Source organism: Acinonyx jubatus, chromosome B1 (assembly GCF_027475565.1).
Source record: "Acinonyx jubatus isolate Ajub_Pintada_27869175 chromosome B1, VMU_Ajub_asm_v1.0, whole genome shotgun sequence".
NCBI lineage: Eukaryota > Metazoa > Chordata > Mammalia > Carnivora > Felidae > Acinonyx > Acinonyx jubatus.
In genome coordinates this window covers 1,026,494-1,054,336 of record NC_069382.1, presented here as the reverse complement: position 1 = coordinate 1,054,336, position 27,843 = coordinate 1,026,494, and the positions used below count along the sequence as shown (strand labels likewise).

General features: G+C 53.2%; 1 protein-coding gene across 9 annotated transcripts in view; it reads right to left on the bottom strand.

Annotated features, from left to right (window-relative positions):
* The window catches only part of DLGAP2 (DLG associated protein 2), a 770,542-nt gene that overhangs the window by 85,988 nt on the left and 656,711 nt on the right, over positions 1 to 27,843 (bottom strand). For all 9 annotated transcript variants that reach the window (XM_027049960.2, XM_053216207.1, XM_027049964.2 and 6 more), the window contains one exon: positions 19,058 to 19,269. In XM_027049960.2, the coding sequence (XP_026905761.1) occupies positions 19,058 to 19,269 (212 nt within the window). The remainder of the gene's footprint in view (positions 1 to 19,057; positions 19,270 to 27,843) is intronic.

Here is a 27,843-nt window from a genome sequence, read left to right as displayed (position 1 = left end):
GCTCCCGGCTCCGGGGCGCTCTCCGCACGCCTCAGCCACGGTCTCCTCTTCCATGTCTCCGGACAGTCCCTGGCAGGCAGTGTTCTCGCTGCCTCCCGCCTCTGCTCCTCATGTTCCCGCTGGGCCTGTGCACCACCCACGTGAATTCATCCCGTAGCTCTTTTCGTGATTTCCCGGTGCACATCTCTGGCCACGTCTACCGGGACAGGCCACGTGATGTTGCAGCAACCGCTCCAAATAAAAACGGCTTATTCTCACTCACTCCCACATGCCCACCGCAAGCCATCTGGGGACTCTGCTCTATGCCGTCCTTTCTCTGGGACGCAGGCTCATGGAATTGCCACCACCCAGAAATTGCCGGTCACCGTGGCAGAGGGAAAGACGGTTCTGGGTGTGGGGGGCCGTCAGGTTCATCGAGATGTGACTTGCATCACTTCCACTCAGACTCATTGGCCGTAACTCGATCACATGGCCCTTTAGCCGGAAGGGCAAACGGAGCGCGTCCTCCCCCGCCCGGACCCAGAGGGTGGCAGGTGCTCAGTCGGCAGCGCTGGGCCTGGTGGGTCTGGGCCAGGACGACCCATCTGCGACCTCTCTCCTCCCTGGTCAGCAGGACCGTGGACGCCGCTCGTCTCGGGCGTTTCATTTTCATTCACTTATTTTTAATTTTTGAAACGACTCTTACTAACTTATGTTTTGAGAGAGAGGGAGCAAGTTGGAGAGAGGCAGAGAGGGAGAGAGAACCCCAGGCAGGCTCCGTGCAGCCCGCACAGAGCCCGACTCGGCTCCCGAACCCACGAACCGTGAGATCGTGACCTGAGCCGAAACCAAGAGTCAGACGCTCGCCCGACTGAGCCCCCAGGCGCCCCTCAGCCACTTGAAACTCGATGTGCCCGGAGCAGGACCGAGCATGTGTGCTCGGCTGTCCCTCCCGTCCCACCCACTAGGGGCACCTCCGGTCCTGCCCAGGTCACGGTCCTCGGGGCCTCCTTTGCTGGCTCCTTTGGGGGACTGTGCACTCACCATGTCTTGGCCGGTCCCACCCCCCAAATGTCTGCCGCATCCCACCCGTGGTCTCTATCTCTACCGCTGCGGCTGCCACAGCCCCCTTTCGTGACTGACGCTTCCTCGTACCCATGAAGTCAAAGAGCTCTTTCCAGAAGAGAGCTCTCCTGGTCTAGGAGAGTTTTCAGGGGCTCTGTATGACCTTCAGGGAAAAAAAATTAAGGAAATTATCAGCCTAACACACAAGAGTTCTGCAACACAAAGTTAGGGGAAACACAGCACTCTACCAAGTGCTCCCCGGTACTAACAGCAGTAACCCCACGTGACCGGCCCCAGGTAAGATTTCCTTAGAGGCAATTCAGGCCCTCAGGTATCATATGAAGCACTACTCTGTGTCAGGACTATTAAGACGCCTTCTCTGCCCTCGAGGGTGAAGTCTGCTGAGCGAGGCAAGCGGACGGCCAGGCGGCTCCCCGCGATGCTCCCTGTGGCGGATCACGTCCCGTCCTTTCGGCAACAGCCACCTGCCTCGGGATTCACCGGGTACCCCTGAGATTCCACAGGGCTTCAGCAGAGAAACTGTGTTTCCATGCTTTCCCCCTCCATCTGATTTTTTGACTGTTGGTTTTATAGGCTGAATACCTGATTACCTACCACTCTACAAAGAGGCATATGCTACTTAACTGCGAGATGTGAGTCCGTCCGAAATGAGAGTAACTGTGTAACAGTTACGAGAGTGTAACTGTGCCGTGTGAGGTATGACAGGTGCTGTGGCGGGCGGTTACGGGGGACAGCACAAAGCGATGAGAGCACAACGCCCTCCCGCTTGGGGAGGGGGTTGTAATTTAATCAGGAAGCAGACAAGAGCACAAAGGAAAGTGAGAACCCCGGGGCGCCTGGGGGCTCCGTCGGCTGAGCGTCTGCCTCTTGATCTCGGCTCAGGCTGGTGGGTTCAAGCCCCGTGTCGGGCTCTGCACTGACACTGGGAAGCCTGCTTGGGATTCTCTCTCTCCCCCTCCTCTGCCCCTCCCCCATGTGTGCACACGCGCGTGGTCTCTCTCTCTCTTTCAAAACAAATAAATAAACTTAATAAAAGAATCCCAACATTAAATGCGCAGGAAGATGGCCTGTGGACAACCCTTACTGTGGGGACTTTCCAGTCCTTAGAAGTCACCCCACGATGGAATGGGGCCCCGGGGGCATCTGTGGTGGAAAAGCCAGCTTTCCACAGCTCCCCTGGCGGACACCTGGATGGGACTCTGAGACCCAGGGGCAGGTCTGTATGAGGCGCAGCAGTGTGAGCAAAATCCTAGAGCAGCGAGGACTTCCTGGAGCGGACAGACGGGGGGAGATCGGAGGACGCGGTGTGTTCCAGGGAAGCAAGTGCATTTCAGGCCGTCACTGACGCATGAAGATTCGAGAAGGTGGTGGGGAGCAGCACGGGAAGATTATTCAGGGTCTTCGTGATCCTGGTGGAGATTACTGAACGCAGGGCAGCGGGAAGCAGCAGAGAGGTCTGGCCCGGAAGCAGCTGCCAGCGTGCCCCTGACCCTGCAGCCACCAGAGCTGGGCGCCCGCCACATCTGGGCGCGGCGAGAGCTGGGGCTCAGAGGAAGGGTCCCAAGCGAACACAGGGTTTGCTTTGTAAACATTTGCAGTGTTCACAGTAAAACCGGGTGTCCGGCGGGAGAAAGCTGGAGACGTGCTGGACTTCCCGGCCTATTCAAACACTGCCCCCCATCTTCCCACCACCCGGCTAGCTGGTGGGGCTGGGGGGTGGGGGTCACCACGAGAGCCTGTCGCTTTTGACCGCGTCCTTTTCTGGATATGTTTGCCTCATGTTGCAAGCTTCTAGTGTGCATCAGAATTACTTATGTAGAGGCAAAAAGCATGAACTCCAGAATCACAACAAGTATTCACACAGTCAGATAAATGGTCCCCCCTCTGCTGGGGACTGGGGAGTGTCCCTCCTCTTCCTGAGGAGCCAGGATGCTTCGGGGGCATGATGCGGGGCCAGAGAGGGGTGGTGGCTGAAGCACTGGTCTGCACCCTCCACTTTGGTACAGTGATCACGAGCAGGTCAAGCGGGCACTCAGGGTGTCTGGCTCTGAGCCATTTTATCCTTGCTGTCCCCCCACGGAGCAGGATCTGAGGACGCTGTGGGAGGCGGTGCTGGGCAGGAAGAGGGGAAAGCGGGTTGTGTCTCCCATGCTGGACGAGGAAGGAAGGAGCAGACGGGCTCGGGATCTTCTAAGGAGTGACAGGTGCACCAGCCAGCAGGCCAGCTGTAAGGGAAGGGACAACCAGCAGATGGGGTCCTTCCATCTTGATGGGGCAGGTAAGGGACCTCTCCCCCTTCCTCCTTCCTTCCACCCCAGGGCCAGGGGGCCAGTGTTGGAAGAGCCAAGTGGGGGGCAGCATGTGCGGGGAGGCCCCCATGCTCTCTGCCCTGTCCCTGCAGGCTCCTAGCCTGCCCAGGGTGAGGGGAAGAAGAGAGCCCCAAACCGGAGAATAGGTGGAAATTTCAAAAGAAGCAAGACCGTTGGTGTCCAATGCCTGTGTGTTTAGGGACCACACTCAGGTGGCCTCAGCCTGCCCGCTGCTGGGAATAGGGGGCAGGGTGGGTCCCATGCACAGCGGGGCCAGAAGCTATGAAACATCCCACGATTACAGCCCAGTGTTTTGAGGACCCTTTGACGCCACCCCCCCCCCCCCCAAGACTAGAGTCATGTCTCTTTTGCTTGAGGAGTGGTGGAAAGGGACAGGTCCTGGAGCCCCGAGTGGTGCGAGTGGAGGGGGGCTCAGGGACGTGCAGGGCAGAGCGAGTCACTGAGGCGGGACGGAGAAGGACCAGGGTCTACCAGCAGGACGCTCATTACATGGGTGGGATCTCAGCGGAGCCAAGGGGCAGAGGGAATTTGGGCAGCTGGTCTCTTCAAGAAAGATGATAAAGTCAGTTAAATATCAAACTCACTTCTGTGTGCGATGTGAATTTCTCCTTGTTTTAGGCACAGTTATTGTGTTCGAAACGAGTCACAGCCAAGGCCTGTGGAAGTTGATTTACACACAAATCGCCGAGGGAGAGAGAGGAGACCCAGCTGAGCGGTTCGGACCTCGGTGCTGGAAGGCACAATCGCAGCGCTCACCCAGAGAGGGAAAAACCGCTCCGTGTTTGGCCAAAGACGCCAGCATGGAAAAGTAACGGGGGACGGAAATAACTTTCAGAAACAGCGTGTAGCAGTCTCCAATCCGGTCAGCGCTATTTTACGCGTACTTCCTCGTCTTGGCTACGTGAGGGTGGCCTCTGTCACGAGTGCGACCGCGTCCCCCCCAGAGATGGACTGAAGTCCATACCCCCCCGTCCCGCAGGGCACGCGACCACATTTGAAAATAGGGTCGTCCTGGATGTAGTCAGCGAGGACGGGATCGTGGGGCGGACCCCCCTCCAGTATGAACGGTGTCCTTTAAGAAGAGGAGAGACCACGCAAGAGGGAGGCGGTGGCTGGAGTGATGTGGCCCCAAGCCAAGGAGCATCTGGGCCACCGGGAGCAGACGCGGGAGACGCAAACCCTAGATGCTCTGGGGGGGAGGGGGGGCCGGCCCCGCCCACACCTTGAGTTGGGCCTTCCAGCCTTGGGACCCTCGAGAGGATGAAGCTCTCCTGCGTTAAGCGGCTCAGGGTGTGGTGCTGTGTGAAGGCAGTGTCTCCATTAGGGCGGCTCCAACCCCACCCCACAGGCCGGGGGCTTTTCAACAACTGGACAACTCACACCGGCTTCTGACCGTTTGGAGAATGAGAAGTCTGAGGTCAAGTCCAAGTCCGAACGTGCAGACCTGGCGTCTGGTGAGGGACCGGCTCATACGTGACCGTCTTGCCGTGCCCCCACGTGGAAGGGGCGAGGGGCCTCCGCAGCGATCCTTGAGAAGGACGCTAATCCATTCCAGAGGGCTCGATCCTCGTGACCTCGTCACCTCCTCGAGGCCCCACCTCCTGACACCATCCCCTTGGGGTTAGGATTCAACCCATGGACTTGGGGCACACAGACACGCAGTCCGTTGCAGATAGCCCCTCGAGAAGTAAAACAGAGGGTGCACCCCACATGTAAACAACGAGGCTGGAATCAGCAGGGATTTTCGAGAGCCTCGGTTTAGAAATGCTTGAAGTGAAGCTCGCTGGTGTCCCTCCATCAGAGACAGAGGGGCCCCGGCGACACCGACCAACCCCAACCACTCCCAACGGCCAGCGCATCACAGGCATTCTTGTTCCACAAGCCTCTTAAAACTGCAGACACGCAACGTGTGGGAATACCGCTGGGAATAATCTCATTTCTGTGGCTTCAACACACGCACAGTTACATTTCCACTCATAGCTGAATGTCTAATAAAGCTGTTGAGCATAGATTTATTACTATGGTAACTTTACAACACAAGTATAATTTGCTTTTAAATGCAGTATTATTATGGGAAAAACAACACTGAGAGATTATGAGGGCCTTAAACACAATGAAATAGTTTTCAGGATCTTGTCTTATGTCAACACTAAGATATACTTTTGCAAATCACTTAAAAAGTATTTAAATGAAAATAAAATTCAGCCACAAAACCACCACCCAGGGATGATCATTACTAATATTTTGGTGGCTTTCTGTATTCGATTTCTATTGCGTGCCTGTGATGGTTACTTGGCTAGGCTGTGGTGCCCGGATATTTGGTGAAATAGTAGTCGGGGCACCTGGGTGGCTCAGGTCATGATCTCACGGTCTGTGAGTTCAAGCCCTGCGTCGGGCTCTGTGCCGACAGCTCAGAGCCTGGAACCTGTTTCAGATTCTGCGTATCCCTCTCTCTCTGTGACCCTCCCCTGTTCACGCTCTGTCTCTCTCTTCTTCAAAAAAATAAATAAACGTTAAAAAAAATAAATAAATAAAAAGAAATACTGGTCTACGGGGTGAAGTGAAGGCATTTTTTAGATGTGATTAACATTTAAGTCAGTAGACTTTTAGTAAAGCGGATTGCTCTCCACAATGGGGGTGGGCCTCAGCCAATCAGCTGAAGGTCTTAGGAGAAAAGACTGACCTCCTCAAGGAAGAGAGATTCTGCCTCTGCACTGTCTTCTCAGTTGGGCTGAAGTACCAGCTCTTCCCTCGACCTCCAGCCTGCCAGTTTGCTCTGCAGAATTCAGACTTGCTCACCTCCAAATTCACGTGAGCTAATTCCATAAAATCGGTCTCTCTCTCTCACTACACATGCACACGCACACGCCCTGTTGGTTCTGTTTCTAGGGACGATCCTGGCTAATAACTGCATAACACATTCTCACAAACTTAGTGGCTTCAGGCAACCCTCACGTGTTAGCTCACGTTACAACTGTAGGTCGAGTCTGGCACACGCGACGGGTTCTCCGCTCACGGTATCACAGTCTGGCATCAAGGAGCCAGACACCCTGAGCTCTCATCCGGACGCTCTGGAAAGAACCCAGGTCCACGCTTACTCAGGTTGTTGGCAGAAGGCTGCTCCTTGTGGTTGCAGGAAGGGGGTCCGCTCTCTTTTCTGGCTGTTGGCCAAAGACCGTCCTCTCCGAGAGGCCGCCTCGGGTTCTTTCCGGGCGGACCCCTCGGAGCCACGAATGGCCCGTCCACTCTTTCTCCTGTATCAGATCTCTGGCTTCCCTTCCTGCCGCCAGCCAGAGGAAACTGCTATGAGGTCCGGCCTCGGGGATCAGGTCCGTTTGCCACATAGAGTCACGTGGCCAAGAGAGGGCTACGTCACGGTACGCACTGGCCACCCACACCCACAGGGAAAGGACGATACACAGAAGAGGGTCAGCTTGGACTTTTGCACACCACATAATCTTTGCAGATTTTGCTATGACTTTTCCAATGTTGGAGTCTCAGAAATTTTATAAACATAATACCATAACCATTTTGTTATACAATGAAAAATTCTTTGTCAACATTTATAATTGGTGACAGATAAGTATCATTTTGCACGTTAATGGATATTTACTGTTTCTAATTAATTCTTCACTACAAATAATAGCAAACAATTGGAATTTCTTCTAGGATTTCCTTTTGTTTTGATTAAACCTTTTATTGAAATTTGACTATTTCTTTAGGGTTCCATTAAGTGGAATTGATATAAATGTTTTTGATATACATTGCCAAATTTCTCAGCTTCAAACATTTTTATTCTAATGTAAAGTTATTTCAAAAGCAATTTAGTTCCTCAAAATCTCACTTTCTTAGCTCTGTGAAAATTATGTCCGTAATTACTAATTATTTAGTTTCAGGTGCCTCATTAATGTCCTGGTGATACATCTATTTATTCATTTACTTGATAATTATCATATTTATATACTCAGTCTTCAGCACATGCCAATTTATTGTATGAATAAATGAACGAATTCATATGTTATGTATCATGCACCAAAGAAGGCAATGAATTCCAAAGAAGAAATTCTCTTTACCACATTGGGGCAGTTATACAGAGTGAGACTTCCTGCGGCTTCAAGTTTAGTATTGGGTTTCATGTTGTTTAATGTTGCCCCCACACCTTACAGATTTGCCTCTGCTCTTTTCTCCTTATTCAGCCCGTTCTCTGGAAACAGCCCTTCAGCAGCTGATCGATTCTGAGTTATTAACAGAAATGCTCTCTGACTTGTCACAGGAGCACGACGGATGCTTCTGTGCTGTTAGACATTTTGAAGTCTACAAAAGTGAAGAGAGTTACTCGCGTTCAGAGAACAATGCTTTCAACACCCTTCGCTGATCGAAGGGGAACAATTCTCTGTCCATTATGCTGTCAGAGCTCTGTCACAAGCCGAGAGGTGAACTGAGAGAATGCTTGAGTTCCTGAGCAGGAAGGCACACACGAAAGCTAGACGAACAGCAGAAAAGTGCACGAAAATAGCTCATGAGTAGACCGGAGAGTGCATAAGTGCATTTTGCAGCTTTGAGAGTTAGTGGGAATGACTTGACTTTTTGGAAAGTTGAGAGCTCATATAATCAGAAATGGGAAAAATGGCGGAAAAAGGAAAAACGATAATAACATTTTATCACTATCTCTAAATCTAGTTTCCTGCCAAAAGGGCTAAGAAGGAAAAGTGACTAAAATTAAAGAACATCCTAAATTATAAAAGTTTGGAAAAGTAATTAAAAGGAAGAAAAAGACTTCATAGTGGCTCTCTTTATCTAGTAAGTGTATCTTTCTTTCAGTTAATTCACTCGGTCCTGATCAAAGTGGGGATCAGAACAAAGCTGCAGAATATCTATAAAGTAGTGAAAATGAAAGAGTCACATATCAAGGTATACGAGATGCAGCAAAAGACACACTGTTAGGAATATTCGTAGTCTTATTAAACACTTATTACTAAATAGGCATTCAGCTGAAAAATGAGAGAAATAATGAAACGGATCTAAGGAGACAAAAAGGAAAAAAAATCAACAGAAGCATAAATTAATGAATCAGAAAACAGGAGAGCTACAGAAAATTGATAAACCAAAGCAAGAGCTGATTGGACAACCCGGCCCTTACAACATTCTCCAGCTGCATCCCAGATGCCCACCTTCTGTTCTCAAGATGACCCCTAATATTGACATTGCAGCCTAAATTATTTTCCCAATAAGCCAATCCATAAGAATACTCTAAGACCCTTATTTCCTGATGTTTCTAGAGATGCATGGATTGGCGATGGACTTCCACAAAGGCGCCAGCATTTGACATAAGGCGGCGGTCTAAATTGGGAGATTCTCAAGGTATTCTTCAGAAGTCTGATCTTTTAATGTGCTGTTGAATTCTCTTTGTTAGCATTTTGTTGAGGACTTTACATTAATATTCATCAGCGATTTCGGCCTGTAGTTTTTTTGTTTTGTTTTTAGTTTCTTTGTCTGGCTTTGGTATCAGGGTAGCGTTGCCCACAGAGAATGAGCTTACAAGTATCTCTCAGTATTCTGGTTTTTGGATCGGTATTTCAGGTGTTTCTGAGATAGTGTCCTGATGCGGTTTTAGAGAAACGCAATAGGGCAGTGTCAGCACAATGACTACCCCTCAGGACTGTACAGACATAGATATTTAAACTATTCATAGACTAAGGGCACCAGTAAATGTAAAAGCTAATTTGGAGTTACTGCCATTCTAGTCAGATTCTCCGTAGCCATACTGTGAGGATGCAGGTTCAGAGGCACACAGGTCCCAGGGGATCCCCCCGTGGTGCCATCTTGGCAGTAAGCAGGTGACACCCTCACTCACTTTCTCCGCACACTACATGCAGGAATGAAAACCCAGAGGCAGTTCCCCATATATATATATATATATATATATATATATATATATATATGTATGTATATATATCCCATATATATATATATATACACACACACACACACACACACATTATACATTATATGTATACATTATATGTGCATATATACATTTATGTGCACACAAGAATGTCCGGACAGGGTGTGACTGTCAGAAATGGCTACTCCCCAAGGCACGGGAATGTGACAGAGAGAATGACGTTCTACTTCATATAATTCTGTCTTGGGGTAGCTTGTAAAAGGAGTACAAATAATTTTGCAATTCAAAAAATCAATTTAGTAACTTAATTAATGGATTGATGGTATATTCTGAGGCTGGCCCCCGGACCACACAGACACCACTCTCGTCTGGATCGTGAAGCTTCAGTGTCCCCGGCTTCTCGAGACACAGGCCACCATGAGGGTTTCTCACTGCAGAGGACCACCCAGACCTGCCTTCCTTGTCTGCATCTGCAGCGGCGTAAGCAAAATTTGGTTAAGCAGAATTCTGTGTTCTGTAGATTATGGATTTGAATGTGTGGTTCCCCATAAAAGGGCTGGACAAGCCCTGTGCTGCAGCCCGCTGGGCTGATGGTCCTCACGGGTTTTCAGGGGCAAAAGGAGGCGGGGTCGCAGGAACAGTACTAGTTGGTGTAGGCTGCAAACCAGCTCTTGGAGTCAAACACTAGAAATACAGGAGGAGTAGACGGAATAAACAGAACATGAAATTTTAAGGAGGAACTTTGCACTTGCCTTTCCTTTTACTTAGTTCTTGATTTGACTTTAAAAACATCAAAACAACAGGAAGAGAATCAGAATGAGACCAGAGTCAGTGTGTGTGCTGAAAACCTAAGAGATGAAATCAGGTAAAGCTGGGAACGTACTAGACAAACATAAAATAGGTGAGGATGTGTGAGGCCGGGTCCTTGTTCTGCACGTGAAATGGAGAACTAGAACCGAGCAGCGAAGCTGAGCGCACCCCTCCCCCCCCCCACCCCCCGGGACAGTGGGGTCACTCCCCTCCTGGGTGGGGACCTGGGGGGCACGGCGCCCCCTGGCGAGAGAGGCTGTAGGCTGCCTGGGAGCCAGGAGGCGGGACTCAGGAGAGCAGCCCCAGAGACGCAGAGCTCCCTCCCGGGTTCCTCCAGCTGAAGGAAAGAAACGGAGCCACCAGCCCATAGGTGGCAGCGGAAACCGCGACAGAGGGTGCTTTCTCCGTGGGGGCACATGGTGTCCTGTTAACGTAAGAAGCGCAGCTTTAAGGTGTGCGATATTCTCCAGGAGGCTAGCATCTGGTCCCTTCCTGGACTAATGGAAGAGTGTAAGGATCTGGGTGGGTGTGAATCAGCTTTACACACATCTTGCCAGCTGAGGATCTTCATTTTTAGAATCTGGACAAACGATTCCTTTGACGGTGTCCTGAGAGCCGCTCTGTAATTAAGCTGATGAGCGAGGATTCCTCAGAAGTGGCTCCTGAGGCGTTGGCTTAGCTCACTCACTCTGTGCACGGAGCAAGGGCAATGAGACCTAACGCTTCTCTTGCCCTCACGAGCACACGAGTGACGGGGGCAGCAAGCAAGCGTGTGGCAGTGGTAAGCACGGGGCACCAAGGGAGCACCCTACAGGGGCACCTAACCCGGGGAGACTCCCCAGAGGAGGTGATCCTGAGCTGGGCACTGAAGCGTGAGCAAGAGCCCAGGACTGCTGGGGCCCGTGGTGCATTCGGGAACTCTGAGTGGTTCCGGAGGGCCGGAATGTAGACCCAGGAGTTCGGGCCCAGTGGGAAGTGAGGCCTCACAGGCTGTCCCGGGGCTGGACCATGAAGCACCTGCCACGGGACTCGGCTACGTTAACTGGGTGCACGCTAGAAAGCGGAGGGGGAGGACGGCGTGGGGAATGCGAAGTGGGTTTCCGGGCTGCTGTTTGAGACGTGCCAGGAGCTGAGCAGTCTGAAGGAGACTCTGAACCCAAATCCAAAACGGGGTCCCAGGATCAGGAAACAGAAAATGCCAAGACTCATGGTGCTGGTGGGAATGAGGGAAGCGGTTTGAGAGACCCCCAGTCACTCTCTCTAGATGGGTTCTGAATATTCCGAACACCCCGTGACTTCTCTTCTTTTCTTTTTAATTTTTTTTAACGTTTTATTTATTTGAGAGACAGAGCATGAACGGGGGAGGGTCAGAGAGAGAGAGGGAGACACAGAATCCGAAACAGGCTCCAGGCTCTGAGCTGTCAGCCCAGAGCCCGACGCGGGGCTCGAACCCACGAGCCATGAGATCATGACCTGAGCCGAAGTCGGACGCTTAACCGACTGAGCCACCCAGGCGCCCCTCGTGACTTCTTTCAAAGGTTTCTCAGGTGGCTCCGCTGTGTCTCAGAAGGGGGCCCGACCCCTCCCCAGTAGCCCAGTGATATCACCGTTTGTCACGGGCCAGTGGATTCTGGGAGACTCACAGCAATTAGCCAGCTGACCCACATGACCAGGTTACTGTATGTTTGGGAAAAGGTAGCTTTTCCCAGGCTGATGAGCCGGGAAGGACGCCCGAGCCCATCTTCTGAGGCAGGCCACCCGGCAGGCAGGTTCTCTCCCGCTCCTCCCCCAGGTCTCCCCACCCCACCATCAGCCAAGGGGGAGTGAGCAGGTGCTGGGCTCATCTCACATCTCAAGTTGCCTGGACACGAACACTTCAGAAAAAGGCAGTGAGGCTGACGTCCATTCGTCCTCTTCCTGTCCCAGAAGAAAGTCCGTTTGTCACCCCAGAGGAACTGCTTGCACAGACTCCATGTTGGCTCTCCCACTTCTGGTTCAGTCGCCGGATCTGCGGGTGCCTCCGTTTTGTGTGCAGCTCTGTGCGTTTTGGCAGATCGTGGAGTCACGACGGAGACACGGAGCTCTTCCTTTCTCTGAAGGGTTGCAAGTGTCTGCCGTTGTCATATGACTTCATACGCCCGCTCAACGACCTTCCTTCAATATTTCTTGTGCTACTTGTCTGTTGGCAACGATTTTCCAGCTTTGGTTCTTATAACATAGCCCTTATTTCACTTCCACTCATGAAAGCCATTGTTCTTTTCTTTTCCTTCTTATTTTGAGAGAGAGAGAGAGAGAGAGCATGAGTAGGGAGGGGCAGAGAGAGAGAGAGAGAGAGAGAGAGAGGGAGAGAGAGAATCCCAGGCAGGCTCTGCGCCATCAGGACAGAGCCCAATGTGAGGCTTGAACTCCCGAAACCGTGAGATCGTGACCTGAGCCGAAATCAAGGGTCAGACACTTGGCTGACTGAACCAGCTGGGTGCCCCATGAAAGACATTTCTCAGTCTAGAATTCTGGCTGACAGTTTTTTTGCTTGTTTGTTTTGTTTTTTTCCCTGTGCTTCAAAGATGTCACTTCCTTGTTTCCCAGCTCCAGTAACTTATGGTGAAAAGTCTGCCCCAAGTTTTTTTCCTCTGTATGTAGCGGCTTTTATTTTTCTGCAGCTTTCCTCAAGCTTTTCTCTGTCTCCTTGGTTTCTGCTAGTTTAAGTACGATGTCTGTGTACATGTGTGGAGTTTGGTTTCTTGTATTTCTCCTTCTCGAGATTTTCTGAGATTCTCCAATCTGGGATTTGTGTCACTATTTGTGGGCACTCTTGGGACGTGCTCGCCTTCCTCTGTTGCTCCCGGGGTTCCGATCCTGCGTGTGCGAGAGTGTCAGGTATTTTCCCGCAGGCTCCGGAATGTTCTTTTCTGCTTTTTCATCCACTCTTTTCCCCTCTGAGCTTCTGTTCGGTAAATTCTGGGGACCTATCTTCAAACTCCTGGGTTGGTTACTCAGTTACGCTATGTCCACTGATGAGTTCGTCGGCAAGACGCCTTCTTTCTGACACGGGTTTTATTGGCAGTATTTGGCCGCCTCTTCCTAGCACGTTCATCCCTCACCCTCTTCCCCTGGGTCTTTTGTTATGTTAACCGAGCATTTTGAGGTTCTGATAGCTTCACTGTCTCTAAATCCTCTGGGTGGCTCTGCGTCTTGAGAGTGGGTTTTGTCGTCCTATGTCTAAATTCTGGGGGATGCTGGCCACCATGTGCACAACGGCAGAAACAGAGGTAAGTAGGGTTCGTGTTTGGGAGCGGACGTACCTCGTATTCTGCCAGGTGAGATCCGGCCACCACTGCCTTTGTCTCAGGGTGAGGGCTGGACACACCACGTGCCTGGGCCACTGACAGGGCTTCTACCCAGCTGTCCTCCCTCCCACTGTTTGCTATCCTGTGATGATGGCAGCGGGACGTTCACTGTGTGGAACAGGCGGCCACTAGAAGCCCTGCGTGTCTAACGCAGGGAGGGGGAGTGCTTTCCAGGGCCCCCGCCACCCCGGCAGCAGCTGCACCCTGCCCCGGTCTTGTTTGGGGAGCCTTTCCTGGCCCTCCTGGTGCAAGGACAGCTATTCTGCTCTTGGATGAGGATGTGAGCCAGGACTGTGGGTGGAGGGTTTTCCCGCTACCTTTCCCCTGCGTGTTTGCCCACACCGCCTCTGGCAGCTTACGGCCCTGTGCCACAGGAAGCTGCGGTCCAGCCAGGGGCCCCAGGGTTCTACGTGTTCCCCGAAGGTGGGGAACCGCACAGCTGCTCCAGCGGGTGGGGTGAGGGGCTCTCCCATTTCCAGCCCTGTTCCCAACAGCGGAGGGCTGTTGAGAAGAGCAGGGGCTGGGCGCTCCCCGTGGGCCGGGGGTTCCCATGGATCCACACTAGCAGCTGTGAGCAGCTGCTGACACTCAGGCCGACCCTGCCTCACGAGACACGGCTTGCCAATCCAGTCCCTGCCGGAGGGTCTGAACCTCCCCAGCTCTGTGGATGGTGGTCTTGCAGGGGTCCCGGCTTCCCTCTAGACGTCAGGGTGGCACGGACGGACTTTCCCTCGTGCCTACACCCGAGGCAGGACTGGGACTCCGTTCACCTGCCCACGCTGCTTTTCCCAATGAAGGATTAAATGGACATCCTCCTATGCGAATTCGTAGAGACACCTCGCTATACAGACGGGCTGCCTACCTAGTATCCTGCCATACGGATGAGACAGTTCAGTTCACCTTCTCCTTTTATTTAAGATGCATCTCATACACTGTTGAGTAGAGCGCACACTTGCATGAGTGATGGCGTTAACGCCAAGCAGGGAAGATGGACACCAGGCTGTTCTCCTGCCCCCATGGTGTCTACTTCCTTCCCTCCTTCCTTAGACATAAACTGTTTTCATTAGTTTCTTATGTATTCTTTCATTGTTTCCTTATGTAATAGAAACCTATAGGAATTTCATCCTTATTTCTCCACCTTTATTATACAGGAAGTGCGTGTTTCATAACGTGCTACACTTTGCTTTCTAAAATTTATACAACCTGTATCTTGCCACATCAGTACGTGCAAGTCTGACTCATGTTTACGGCCGCATAATGTTCTAGTATATTCTATAAACGGCATTCTAGTGTTGGTATATCTATTAGTCAGTCCGATAGCAGTGGACTGTGGGTTAAACTTTTATGCCCTAACAGCGTTATAAGGAATAGTTTTGCACACATCACTCCCTGCAGGAGCGGGTGAGTCAGGGGACAAGTTCTCCAAAGTGGGACCCAATCCCTACTGATGGGTGTTTAGGTGATTTATAGTTTCTTACAACGACCTACGATGAAACAGTGAACATCACTGTATTTTTGTACAGCTTTGTGCACTTTTCAGGAATTTCTTTAGAATGTGTCTTTAGATTTCTAGTTTCAAATGGTATGCTAAAATACGCTCTGGAAAGTTTTAGTGATTTCTAAGGTATGTGAATAATCTTTTCCTGGCTTTACCCATATCTACATCATGGTGTTTATTTTTTCTCATTAATTTGTAAGGCGTCTCTATGTACTAAGAACACAAGTGGGACACTTAATGGCAAAACATTTCCCCCGTTAATAATAAAACATTATTAATTAAAATTAACAATTTTAATTATTGTTTTACCTTCATGATGATACTTTTAATTTGTTGGTAGGTTTGTTCACTTTGACTATGAGTCAGTTGTTAATGCTATGAATTCAAATCTGTCATTTTCTTCTGGTTTCTCACTGTGGAATAATGTTTGGATATGTCTTCTCCATCTGAAAGTCATAAAACATTCACACACACATACACGCATACGTGTGTAAGTGTGCACACACATGATACACACCCACATACACTGATAAGATTCTTATGCTTATACCTCATTTCCACCTGCGCTTATCTTTATGTATAAAGTAGTTCTTGAAATAAGTCCTTTCTCCATAAATTTAAAATGCTACCCTCCTGAGAGAGGACTCAGAGATGTTCAAAATTATAAGAGCTTTGACTTCTCAATTCAACTAACCAGAAAAGAAAAAAGAAACAACTTAAATACAACTTAAGAACTATCAATGTTGCTTCACAGTCTGGGTGTAGAATAGACCAGAATAGGGACGCTCTATTTGTGGTAAGGGACCGCATATCAGATTAAGTGGACGCAAACGATCCTCGCGGGACCGGGGTCGTCCCCAGTGCTCAGGGCAGGTCCCCAGGAACCACAGGCAGTGGGCACAGGGGTGAGGTGAGGGACAGGTTAATGTTCTCCAGGACGTGGGTCCGCTAATCTGGGGGTCCCCGGCCACCGCTGCTCTTAGGATTCCACACGTTCCTTTGTCCACTTTCCCGTGACACCTGCTGGTCTCTGGGCGCGTGATCCTGCCATCCACAGGCAAACACTCTCTGGGTGTGGGGTTAAAGCCACTACTTTCATTTTAAACCTGTGGGGGCACTTCTGTGACATTCGTCACCTCACTTGTCTGAGTCGGGGGTTCTGAGTAAATAGTTGAGCTTTTGTGACGCCGCTTAAAATGGCAAGAAATGAAATCACGCCAAAATCTATAAGATTCTAAACAAATGCAACATGGGCGAAGATGCTGCTAGGCAGTAACAGCAATCACTTAATGGATGTGCGTCCCAGTAACAGAACTTCTACAGACGACGGACTCACGGGGCCTCCACGGACGTGGCAAATCCACAGAGGGCTCCTATCGGGCACGGCACCCTGGGGTCACCTCGCCACACCGCCCTCCTTGTCTTGTTTGCTCCAGGGCCGTGCCAGATGAAGGGAGAGAATCATCCGCACGCTTATGCACGGAACTCAGCTCGGTGCCCCAGTGCTTACTGGAAGCCTGGATGGGGGAACGGAGTGTGGGGAAGTGCAGCCCAACAGCCAGGTTATCTCTGTGGCAGTGTGGATGGCGCCGTGGGGGCCGAGGGCGGAGGTCGGGCTAAGTCTGGAAGAGGGTCAGCGGCTAGGTACCACTGATGACTCATTCCCCCAACTTCTACCGGGGCAGACGTGGCTCAGGCACTCAGGAACCAGCTGTGCGCAAACGCCCGGCCTGAGTTCCACCTGTGGACGGTCCACACCTGGGTTGTGACGTCAGGCGGCCTCGGCCCCTTCATGGCTCTTGGGTTTTGGAGGGAATTTTGACTGTTTTGGGTCATGGTGCGGGTTTTACAAATGTAAACTCCTAACGCTGTCTGGTGGGCACCCAGTACCAGACCCCGGGCAGTCTCCACCCGCGGGAGAATGAGGTGGTCTCAGGTCCCGAGGACAAATCCAGGGTGGACACGCAGGAGGCCGGGGGAGGGCTAGTCCCCGGGGGCCGGCAGGGCAAACGGGAGGAAAGTCATTAACACGAAAATAAAGTTCGTAATTCTGAACACGACCTGATCCCCGCCCACCATTAAAACACAACCTGCCTTTCTTTTTCTTTCCTGTGGTTTGCTTTAAATGTATGCAATCGTGGTATGAATCACAAACTTTCCAAATGCCAGCCCACGCCAGTGGCCACATGCCCAGTTGTTCAGAGCCCCCAGACCGTGCGTGACTGTCCCCAGCTTGAGCCCCCAGACCTGCTCAGCACAGCGGTTGCCTGTGTGAGTCCTGATGCTTCACGATCGTGAAACGTGACCCGAAGCAGCCCAGGGAAACAGCTGGTCGGCTCCCTGCCCTGCTGCGGAGGCCGGCCAGGTTTGCGCCTGGCTCCACGGCATCTTAAGTCCTGAGGACAGCTTTCCAGTAATGGCGCTGCCTGACTGTGTCTTTGCTTATGCACGCCTCCCTTCCCCGGCGTCCCTCCAGCACATCAGTGCTCGCCCCAAGCTTGTCCCCGACAAACCCGACAGTCTTCTCTGTGTGAGGCAGAGCGGAGACCCGTGTGGAGTGAGACAGGCCGCGGTGTCTGCCTCCACCCCACTTCCCGTCCGGCATTCCCAACACGGTCACTGACTTTAACCGAACCAAGTCGCAAAGACGTGGTTTGTGCTGGTGAAGTGTGAGATGTGGCTGCAGCTTACAATTTGTGCACCCTGCACGCTAACGTTAGTGACGAGCTGCAGGGGATGGGGGGAGTCACAACACTGTTTTGCTGGTCACCGCATGCACCAGGCACGGGCAGGGACGACACAGAGATCACACCTCAGTCTGGGGCTTTGTCCCCACGCTCACGGGTTATGGTGAACGACTCTGCGACACCAGCAAGACACGAAGAAGCGGGTCCCCGGGTGCCGAACCTTCACGTGGGAAACTAACAGCTTGCAGGGGGAGGAGCCAGACGGCTGAGCCTTGAGTAGCACGGGTCTGAACTGCGTGGGTCCCCTTCTGCGTGGATTTTTTCCAATAGATACAGTGCAGCACAGTAAATGTATTTTCTCTTGCTTAGGGTTTTCTTTTTTTAAATTCGTTAATTTTTTTAACATTTACTTATTGTTGAGAAAGAGACAGAATGCAAGCGGGGGTGAGGCAGAGAGAGAGGGAGACACAGAATCCAAAGCAGGCTCCGGGCTCCGAGCTGTCAGCACAGAGCCCGACGTGGGGCTCGAACCCACCAACTGTGAGATCATGACCTGAGCTGAAGTCGGACGCTGAACCTACTGAGCCACCCAGGTTCCCTGCTTAGGATTTTCTTAATAACATTTTCCTCTAGCTTATTTTATTATAGGAACATGGTATATTGTACATACATCATATAAACTATGTGTTAATTGACTACTTATGTTATTGGTAAGGCTTCCAGCCAACAGTAGGCTATTAGTAGTTAAGCTTTTGGGGGAGTCAAAAGTCGTACGCAGACTTTCGACTGCCAAGGGGTCAGCGAATCCAGAAGCCCGTGTTGCCCAAGGGTCAAATGTGCATCCAAACTTAGCTGCTGGGACTGGACAGACAGAGCAAGGCGAGTGGTAAGGGCCATGTTTTGCACAGTTCATATGAATACCTCTTTCCCACATAGTTTCCCCTGCTTATATTTTGAAAATCCGTTAAATTTATCAGCCATCTATGTTTGGACAGTATCATAAAGCATATGCTATTGTACTTGTGAAAGTCATACAGGTTCTGTCCCCTCCCCCGCAAACAGAAAGGTTGCCTACAAACGCACTTACAAAGTTTCAGCCGACAGCACAGCCCCTATCGTGATTTTCACACACAGACACACACGTGTGCACACAAATACGCTCCTGGAAAACCAACCCGCCATCACCTGAGAACACAGGATGGATCACACTGGCTATGACAGTGGCTTTAGGATTAACTGACATAGAAATCACCCAAGTAAATGACCAAACGTATGGCTTTTAAAAGAACTAAACAAAACATTTTTTGAAGGTCTTGAGACTGGTGGCCATCCATCTAATATTCGCAACTCAGAAAATGTGAAGGTGGCCACGACGGGCCTACGGCCGGACAGGGAAGCAGGGGAGGAGGGCTTACGTTTGGAGATCTGCCAGTGGCCTCGGTCCGATGGGCTTGAGCAGGGGCTCTGGCCGCATGGCCGCCGTGGGTGATGTCTTGGGGCTGGAGTCGGACTCCGCACTCTCCTCGTCGCCCATGGCTTTGATGTAGCTCCCACTCCTCATTCTCCGGCAGGGGATCTCCTCGTCCTTGCCGCCCGTGGGGCACCCCCCCCACTCGTCCTGAGGCACCTAGGGGAGAACAGACACACGCATGCGTCAGGGGCTCTTCGCGGGGGACAGATGCTCTGTGAATTCTGGAAGACACGCCTCGTATGGCCGCTTGTCACCGAGAGCGGTGTGCGTGAAGACACGTGCTTCCTGGAGCTGAGCCCTAAGGACATTAATGGACAATTGTTGCCTTTCCCCATTAAAAGGCTGATACACAGACACGGAAAAAGTGAGGGCACATGAGGAACGGCGGAGGAGAGGAAACCACTTGGAATCTCAGCACCCAGAAAACAACACTGCTCACATTTCAGATTTACTTCCTTTTGGCACAAAAGGAAATTGAAATCGTGTTGAGCAGGCTGGGGGGCACAGAGGTGTCCGGGATATGGAGGACAAGGAAGACTAGAGGGCGGGACAGGGCGACGTTCCTGGGGTTCGCCCCGGGTGCGGATACAGGAGCCGGTGAGGCTGGAGGCCAAGGGGCGTCGGCGTGTGGGATCCTCGTGCTCGCTCACAGACCCGACAGGCCCCACATGCACCGCCAGCTCCAGGCTCTGGGCCTGGCCCTGAGATGGGAGAGCAGGCGGGCACCTTGGGACCCACCTGCCACACCTGGGACCCGAGCACCTCCCTCCGTAGGCAGCGAAGTCCCAGCACCACGGGTGCATCTGCTCCGTGCCGCCAGGGTCGGGCGCTCCTCACCGTTCACCCCGCTTGGTCAAGCACCCTGCCGGCTCCCGCGCACCAGCTTGGAAAAGCAGCGCGCTCGGGGGAAAGCGCCTTATTCAGTTCCTTCAAACGCCTGACCGTGGCATCGCTCCGGCACATGACGTCTGGCACAGATAGCCCAGGACAGGACAGCGGCCAGGACCACAGCTCCCCCACGGTCCCTGTAAACTCTGCAGGCACGGGCATCTGGACAGCCCCGGGGGCGATGGCATACATGGGTCCCGTCTGCACATTTGTTTTTCTAAAACAGCACGTTCCTGGACCGGCTCAGGTACACGGGAAGCTCGTGGAACCACGGCAGGAGTACGCAGCGGGGCAGACCCAGACGCTGTGATGAGGGGCGGCTCCAGCAGAAACTTCCAGGTCGTCAGGTCCTCACTCAGCTCTGACCGCACGGCGCTCTGTGGCTGGGGGCCTCACACGGGCCAGTCCCTGTGGCTGCAGAACAGCAGTTGGCCGGGTGGCCTCAACAGCCTTTCCAGGGAGTGTCACTAAGCTCCTGTGTGCAGGTCCCCACATGGTGCAGACAGGCATGAGACCATGTCCACAGACCAAGACAGCCAAAGATCTCGGCCTGTTCATGCTCTCTGGCCCAGCAAGTGGCTTCTGTGGAGGTGTCCGCAGACTGTCAGATTCGGTGCCAGGGGTTGGTGAATTAGCCACTATGGGAAAGGAGGAAACACGGAAGCATCCCATAGGAAGCAGCTTCGGTACTTACCACAATCACACAATGCCTACTTCAGCTCCCAAGATAACTGTGCAGAGGAACATGTATTCAGCCATGGAAAGAGGTTCACAGGGGAGAAAGAAAGCAGGTTTTAAAATACAGTCTGCACTCAATTTCTTTTATACTTTAAAAATAGATACGCCTGCATTATGCATGAAGACACAGCTGGCAGAATGTGGAGTGGGGGTCATCCCTGGGAGAGTGATTATGGGCTCCTCAGTTCTCTTCATTCTGGTATTTTCCAGATTGACCACTTGGAACATATACTGCAATTACAACAGAAAATAAACTTATTTTTAATTCAAGAAAAAAATCGGTCCTCACGGCCCCTGGGTGGCTCAGTCATTAAGCATCCAACTTCAGCTCAGGTCGTGATCTTGCGGTTTGTGAGTTCAAGCCCCACGTCGGGGTCACTGCTGACAGCTCGGAGCCTAGAGCCTACTTCGGATTCTGTGTCTCCCTCTCTCTGCCTCTCCCCCGCTTACGTTCTTCCTTGCTCTCTCAAAAAATATATACAAAAATCTTTCTGGTGTGTTACAGCATCAAACACCTGCAGCAGGTGCACAAGAGTGGCCAAATGTCCAGCCACAAACATCACACACCTCTGTGTCTTCCAGCGAGTGAATGCACAGATGGCTGTCTCCTGACAACAGCCACCAGCCTCTGCAAATCCGAAGGTCACTTGCTGCGTCTAGTGACCATCATCCACCCGCATATGACGAGGAGCAAGGTTGATCATTTCTGAGTAGGTGTTTTCCTGTGGCTGACCTTAGGAGCCTCCTGTTTTCGCTGCAAGGATACTTCAGCTCCGCGTATTAAAATACATCCTCCCTTCCTTCCAAGCAGTAAGACATGGGTGAAAGGGCCCAGGGCTCTGAACAATGTTCCCTTTCAGGTGTTGAAATCAAGGAAGAAAAATAGCATCGAATGCTGTTTGTCCTGCAGGGAATGTCTTCTTCACTCAGTCAACAAGTTTTTTGTTTTAAATGTGTACCAAGTACTTTAGCCAATGGGGATATCGTTGAGAGAAGACAGCTGGGCTTCCGAACCCCGGATTTCCACTGAACAGGACTACAGCTCTACGTGGGGGTGGCCTCCAGGGGCCATCATGGAAACATGGGACAGTTGTGACAGTCACACACTTGGAGAGCATCACAGCATCCCAGGGCCAGAGATGCTAGTTTTGGGGAAGCACGAAGCAATCTCACCCAGTGAAGACCGGGCTCACGTCCTGTATGACTCTGAATGTCTCTTCCCATCTAGTTACTTAAGCCTTGAATCTAACCCTGTGTGGTATATAAATCAAGGGGTTTTGTGCGTGTGTGTGTGTGTGTGTGTGTGTGTGTTTGCAATTTTAATGAACAATGAATTCTTCAGGACTGCAAGTAACCAGGTAAACCAAGGGAAGGGAGAGCTTTGGTTTGATGTTTCACCAAGAATTTTTTACCATTTCCAAAAACCCCACCAGGTGGGCGAATCTGGTGTCTTTGTAAGTGCCCCCACCGGTCTAACCGGTAGCCCTCAATGCCCGTGAATCCGAAGCCAGGAGGGAACACGCTTCCCAGCACTCCAGTCTGAACAGCGCTTGCCATTAGAACTCACGCTTTCTGTTGAAAGTGATCCTCCCTTTATTTCTGTCACGTTAGCGTTTGGGCACTTAAAGACATGCGTGTCTCAAGTAGTGCGTGTAGACCACAGTGTGTAAGTTCAGTTTACAACAGTTGAGGGGACATTATGAAACTTGTGATAAACGGGACACTTGTTTTGCTGAGTTCATGAGCCATCGTTACGGGCAGGAAAGCTGTTTGAACGATTACACGGATGCGTCATCAGTGCAAGGAGTGTGCAGAGAAGGTGGGGAGGTCATCACGATGGGGGCGGGGGCGGGGACACAGGGCGCAGGGAGTGGTGCATGCGGACCCCCTGCTTGGTCACCAGCCCAGGGGAGAGAGCGGGCAGCTGAGCATCCCAGGTCCCTCTGCCTCGTGCCATCTGGTCACACGGATGCTTCTCAGCTGGAGGTCCCTCTGGGACATTCGGCAACATCTGGAGACAGGTTTCTGTCTCCAAAATGGCGGCACTGCTGGCGGCCAGTGGGCAGAGGCCAGGGATGCTGCTCAACGTCCAGGCACACAGGCCACCCCCACAAGAGAGACAGCTGTCCAGCCCGGCATCGGCCCACCGTCAGCCGCGGAGAAAATCTGGAGGCCAGGGCGCTGCCTGCGCTGGGCCACGTGCATCCAGCCAGGCGAGGCAGGGGCGAGGCAGCCCGGATCGGCCCCGGGACCCAGGTCTCCTTAGCGTGGCTGGGGACTGACTTTACGTTGGCTCACTCCTGTATGGCCATTTACCCCGTGCGCCACCGTTCAGTTGCTGAGTTCGTTTTCTTCAGGCCACCGCGGTTTCCGTTTCCTTTGCCACGACCAGGGCAGATGACGGACAGAAGCCAGACACGGCCGGGAGTCCTGGGCCACTGGCCAGACTCTGGCCCGCCTGTACTCATGCTGCCCCGAGGGCTGGGCTCAGCACCCCCTCGCTCACTCAGTGAATTCCCTGCTGCCGCCTGCAGGCCACGCATCTGGACGCCCTCTCCCGGGAAACATGCGGGCCGGGCCAGGGGAGGCCCATGCCCGCAGGTAGGGAAGCAGAACAGAGAGGGACCTCACCGCACGGAGGTGCCCGATGACGCCGCACGAACAGTCTCGCCTCTGAACCCAAGGAGCCTGAGACCCCCGGGCCCTCCCACTCAGGCACGACTGCTCTTTGACTTCCTGCTGGAAACGCCACAGTGGCCACACGTCATGTGGGTGACGTCACTCCTAGCTGTAAACCTGGATGAAACAGAATGTTCGCTCAGGCCGCGGCGTAGGCTAACGACCCACGATCTTCAAGGGGCTCGTGCTTTACTGTCAAATCTAACCGCAAACTCTGACCAACACAAAATCAGCCTCAGGGCTGGCAAACACTTGAAACCCCAACTTCCTCCCATGAAGAATTCATCTCAACAGACATGTCCTGAAAGCCTGTCGCTGTGGGATGGGACAATTCCAGGTACGAAGGCTGATGTCCTGCCGTGGGACCCAGTGCTGGTGGCCGTTCTGTGGGCCTGTTACTCATTATTCCTGCCCCGAGGGTGGCTGGGGGATATGCTGCTTGGCTCTTTCGGGCTTGGGCTCTGTGGTCCTCAGGACTCTGCCTCCTAGAGGTCCCGCCTCCAGGTTCCGTCTCCCCAGACCTGCCCGGGGTGGGGTCTCCTGTCATGCGGCAGGCAGCACCCCCACAGCCCCGTGAAGAAGCCCTCCAGGTGAACCCTTCGCAGGGGATGCTGTTGCTCCCAGACTCACCAGCCTGGTCATGGGGACACTGCACGGGACAGGAGTGACAGGCTGCCTAGAAACTGCCACATGCGTGAGGAGATGTGACCTCTTGGGGGAGTGGGCCAGGAAGCACACAGAAACCCTGTGAGAGGCAGGGGATGGGGAGGGGCTGGGAGAAGGACCAGCCGTTTCCACCAGGACGAGGGGGCAACAGATATGAGCACAGGGCGCACGTCACCAGGGACACAGCAGCTCAGCAGTTGCAAAAGTGGCCCGAACAACCGAAATTCCTGTGTGGCTGCAATGCCAAGCCGTTTCCTGTGGTGACGGGTCACTGGGGACAGCCTCGGGGGGGGACCGGTTGTAGGGGCAGTCACGTGACCCCAGCGGCTCTACAGTCCCTGAAGCTCCTGTGGACGGTCTCAGGCAGATCACGTGCTGCCCGTGTGTGGACAACACCCAGGAGCCACTCTAAGTGAGCCCATTGATGGGGGGGGCCGCAGGTAGATCCACAACCGAAAGGCATGACCTCTCTGGCCCTTTCAAGACTGTGCGTTTGTGTCCAAAGTGGCTTCGGACACGCCTCCCGGCCTGGTATTTCATTCTGGCCTTGGCAATGAGACTGCTGCCTTGGAGTGACCATGACCTAAGGTCTTGAGCAGGTCCCTGGCCAGGTTCCCAGACTGGAACCTGCCTCCGGCACCGTGGTGTGCACACACGGAGGGCAGAGTAGCTGAGCGTGGGCTCCTCCCGCCGGCCACACCAGCTGTGCTCCTACTAGAACCGAAGGGCCTTCCGTGAAGCCTGTGGGAATAGCCGCTTTCATGAGGAGGCAGGAGTCCAGTGAGAACATGGGAACATGGGGTTGGGGGCTCGCCTACCCTCCAGTGCTGGGATCAGCCTCCTCTTGCTCAGGGGACACCGGGCAGCTTCCTTTCGTGGTTTCCAAGTGTCCTCCGCGATGTCACGGGACAGGTGCACCTCTTGCCCAGGCGCGAGGTCTCTGTGCCGCATCAGGGCCGCAGGGGGAGGGCGGTCTGCCGACTCCAAGCCTGCAGCCTGTTGGGCACCCGGGTCACAGACAGCCAAGCCGACGAGCACAGACCGAGGGGCAGACCGGCACGGAGTGTGGGAGTCAGGCAGGAAGGAGACGCAGACACGGTCGGCAGCCGCTGGGGAAGGGGGTCCGGGGCGGGCAAGTCTTGAAGGAGCGTGCACGGCCCCCGGCCCTGAGTTACAACAGACCCTTCGCCTCCGATCGCGTGGAAGCCGATGGCTGGTACTGAGATTCCTTTCAGATGCTTGATGAAGAAACAATAAACAGGCTCTCTTTGAAAAAAGACGGGTGGTTTCTCTAGACCACGTAACAGGACCCGGAAACAAATGCAATTGGGAAACGTGGCATTAAAATTTTTTTTTAATGTTTATTTATTTTTGAGAGACAGAGAGAGACAGAGCGTGAGCAGGGAAGGGGCAGAGAGAGAGGGAGACACAGAATTGGAAGCAGGCTCCAGGCTCCGAGCTGTCAGCACAGAGCCCGTATCCATGAACTGCGAGATCATGACCTGAGCCAAAGTCAGACGCTCAACCGACTGAGCCACCCAGGAGCCCCACGGGAAACGCAGCATTTTTAAGAAGCACTTTTGTGTGCATGCTTGATCCTCCCGCTGAACTTCTGCTTGGAGGCCAGACCCCCAGAGCCCGGGGAAGGGAGTCTGAGGTGCTCCCCAGCCGTGTGCAGACGACTGCACTTCATTCTGCTGCTACTTTTCTCTGGTTGCTTCCCAACACGTCAATATGGAAGTGCTTCCTGTGTAGACGCCAGACACCGTGGCCACCAGATCTCCGAGGCCACCGATTCACCAGGAGGGACCCACAGGCCGGGTGAAGACACCCAAGAGGGGAGACAGGGGGCGGGAGAGGGAGCCTGGGAGGGGAGGGGCAGTGGGGACGCTGCAGCCATGGGTCAGGGGCCACGGAGCCACGGAGCCACGGGCAGGCCAGGCCCACATTCCTGCCGGGGAAGGCAGGTGCGCCTGCCGTGACTGCCCTCCCCCAGGCACCTCCCGCTTCGCACATGGAGAACTCCCTGAGCTCAGGGCTGCTGTCAGCCCCCCGTCAGCGTGACATTCATTAGAAGTTTGACCTCAGGTGCTTTGTCTGCAGAGGTAGAAAAGATGAAAACATCTGTTTCAGAGCATAAAATGCCTCCTAATTTTCTTTCAGTCCTGTCTATTGTCTGCTTCGATCGACTTAGGAACGCAAAGAGCCTTCCTCTGGCATGAACTCGGCGTCCGTAGGGACCGAAGGTGGAGGAAAACGCAGCTCCCTCTCTTAGCTCCACGTCTGCCTGGTTTTCGGGGGAACGAACGTGAGCAGAACTTATAAGTGCTTATTCCTCCCTTCTTGTCTCCTAAGTTTTATTCTGTAGGGTCTGCAGACACGTTCCTCCTCTTCCCCAGCTGTGGCTGGGAACGAAACCTGGGCTCACAAGGGTCCGCAGATTCACATGTCCACAGGAAAGGTAGTGCAGTCGGCAGGGGGAGACCTGTGTGAGGGCTGGCTGTGGGTCCGTGACGTCCCGGGACAGCAGGACAGACAGCCTGGGGAGACAGGGGCATCGCTTGTGAGGTCACCGCCGTATTCGCCAGAGTGACCCACAGTGACGGAGCAGATGATGGCGGGGCAGGAAGCAAGTGCTGAGCTGCGTCCTCCAGAGGGCACTGTCCCCGCCCTGGGCTCACCTCTGCTGTAGCACAGGTGTGGGTCTGTGCACTGAGACACAACTTCTTGAGGTCCTGGTCCTCCTCACCACCCGCCACACATGTGTGTCAGGACCGCGTATCCCAGGGGTCTAGAACTGGGCCAGGGCAGCCCCCGCTCACCTTCACCCCTGAGGCACCGGCTGCACTGGGGAAGCTCTGGGAGGGAAGGGGGAGGACGGCTGAGGAGTGGGTTGCATGAGCACATGAGCAGAGGGACCACAGGAGCCCGAGGGGGGGACAGACGGGCACCTGCACCGACACCGTGAAGCTGGCGCAGATGGAACCAGATCGAGGGACGCCGCTCCTCCAGAGCTGGTTCCTCAACAACACGCACACACACACGCGCACACACACCCACATACGCACGCACATACATACATGCACTTTAAGGAAAGAGAGAGAAAATGCAGAAGGAAACAATGGGCTTTAAAGAGACAGATGAACCGGTTTCCACGTAGCCCCTTATCTGGATCCAGATCCAAACCGTTAAAAAGAAATCGGGAGCAATGGGGACAGTTGAGTACTGAGCACATGTGTGAAGCTAGCACACCATCGCTGTTTCCTGATGTCTGAGGACGGTATTGCAGTTATGCTTCTAAAGACAGAGCCCGTATCTTCTGGTGTGGGTCCTTTACAGGTGAGTGCAGGAACGGGTCCTTGGGATGCGGGCATTTCCTTCCATCCGCGCGGGCGGGCGAGGGGGTGTGGACGGGACAAGACCCTCTGGGAACCCACCTCCCTGAAGGGAGGTAGTGAGCATACAGGGGTCACTCTACTACACTCCTGCCTTTACAGGGGCTTCGTATTTTCCATAATGAAAACAAATTAAAACCAGCAGCTGGCGGACAGAGAAAAGATGTTTGGTCAAGGGCAGGAAGAGCCCAGGGTGTGAGGCACCACAGAGGACGTGTGGCAGGAGACGTGTCCTGGAAAGGGGCAGTTTTCGGAGGCAGACACCCGGGGGCCCACACACCGGAGACACAGCTTTATGGTGAAGTGTCCAGGAAGCCGCAGAGAGAAGAGCGGGAGACTGTGCATTTCCAGCAGGGGCCGGCAT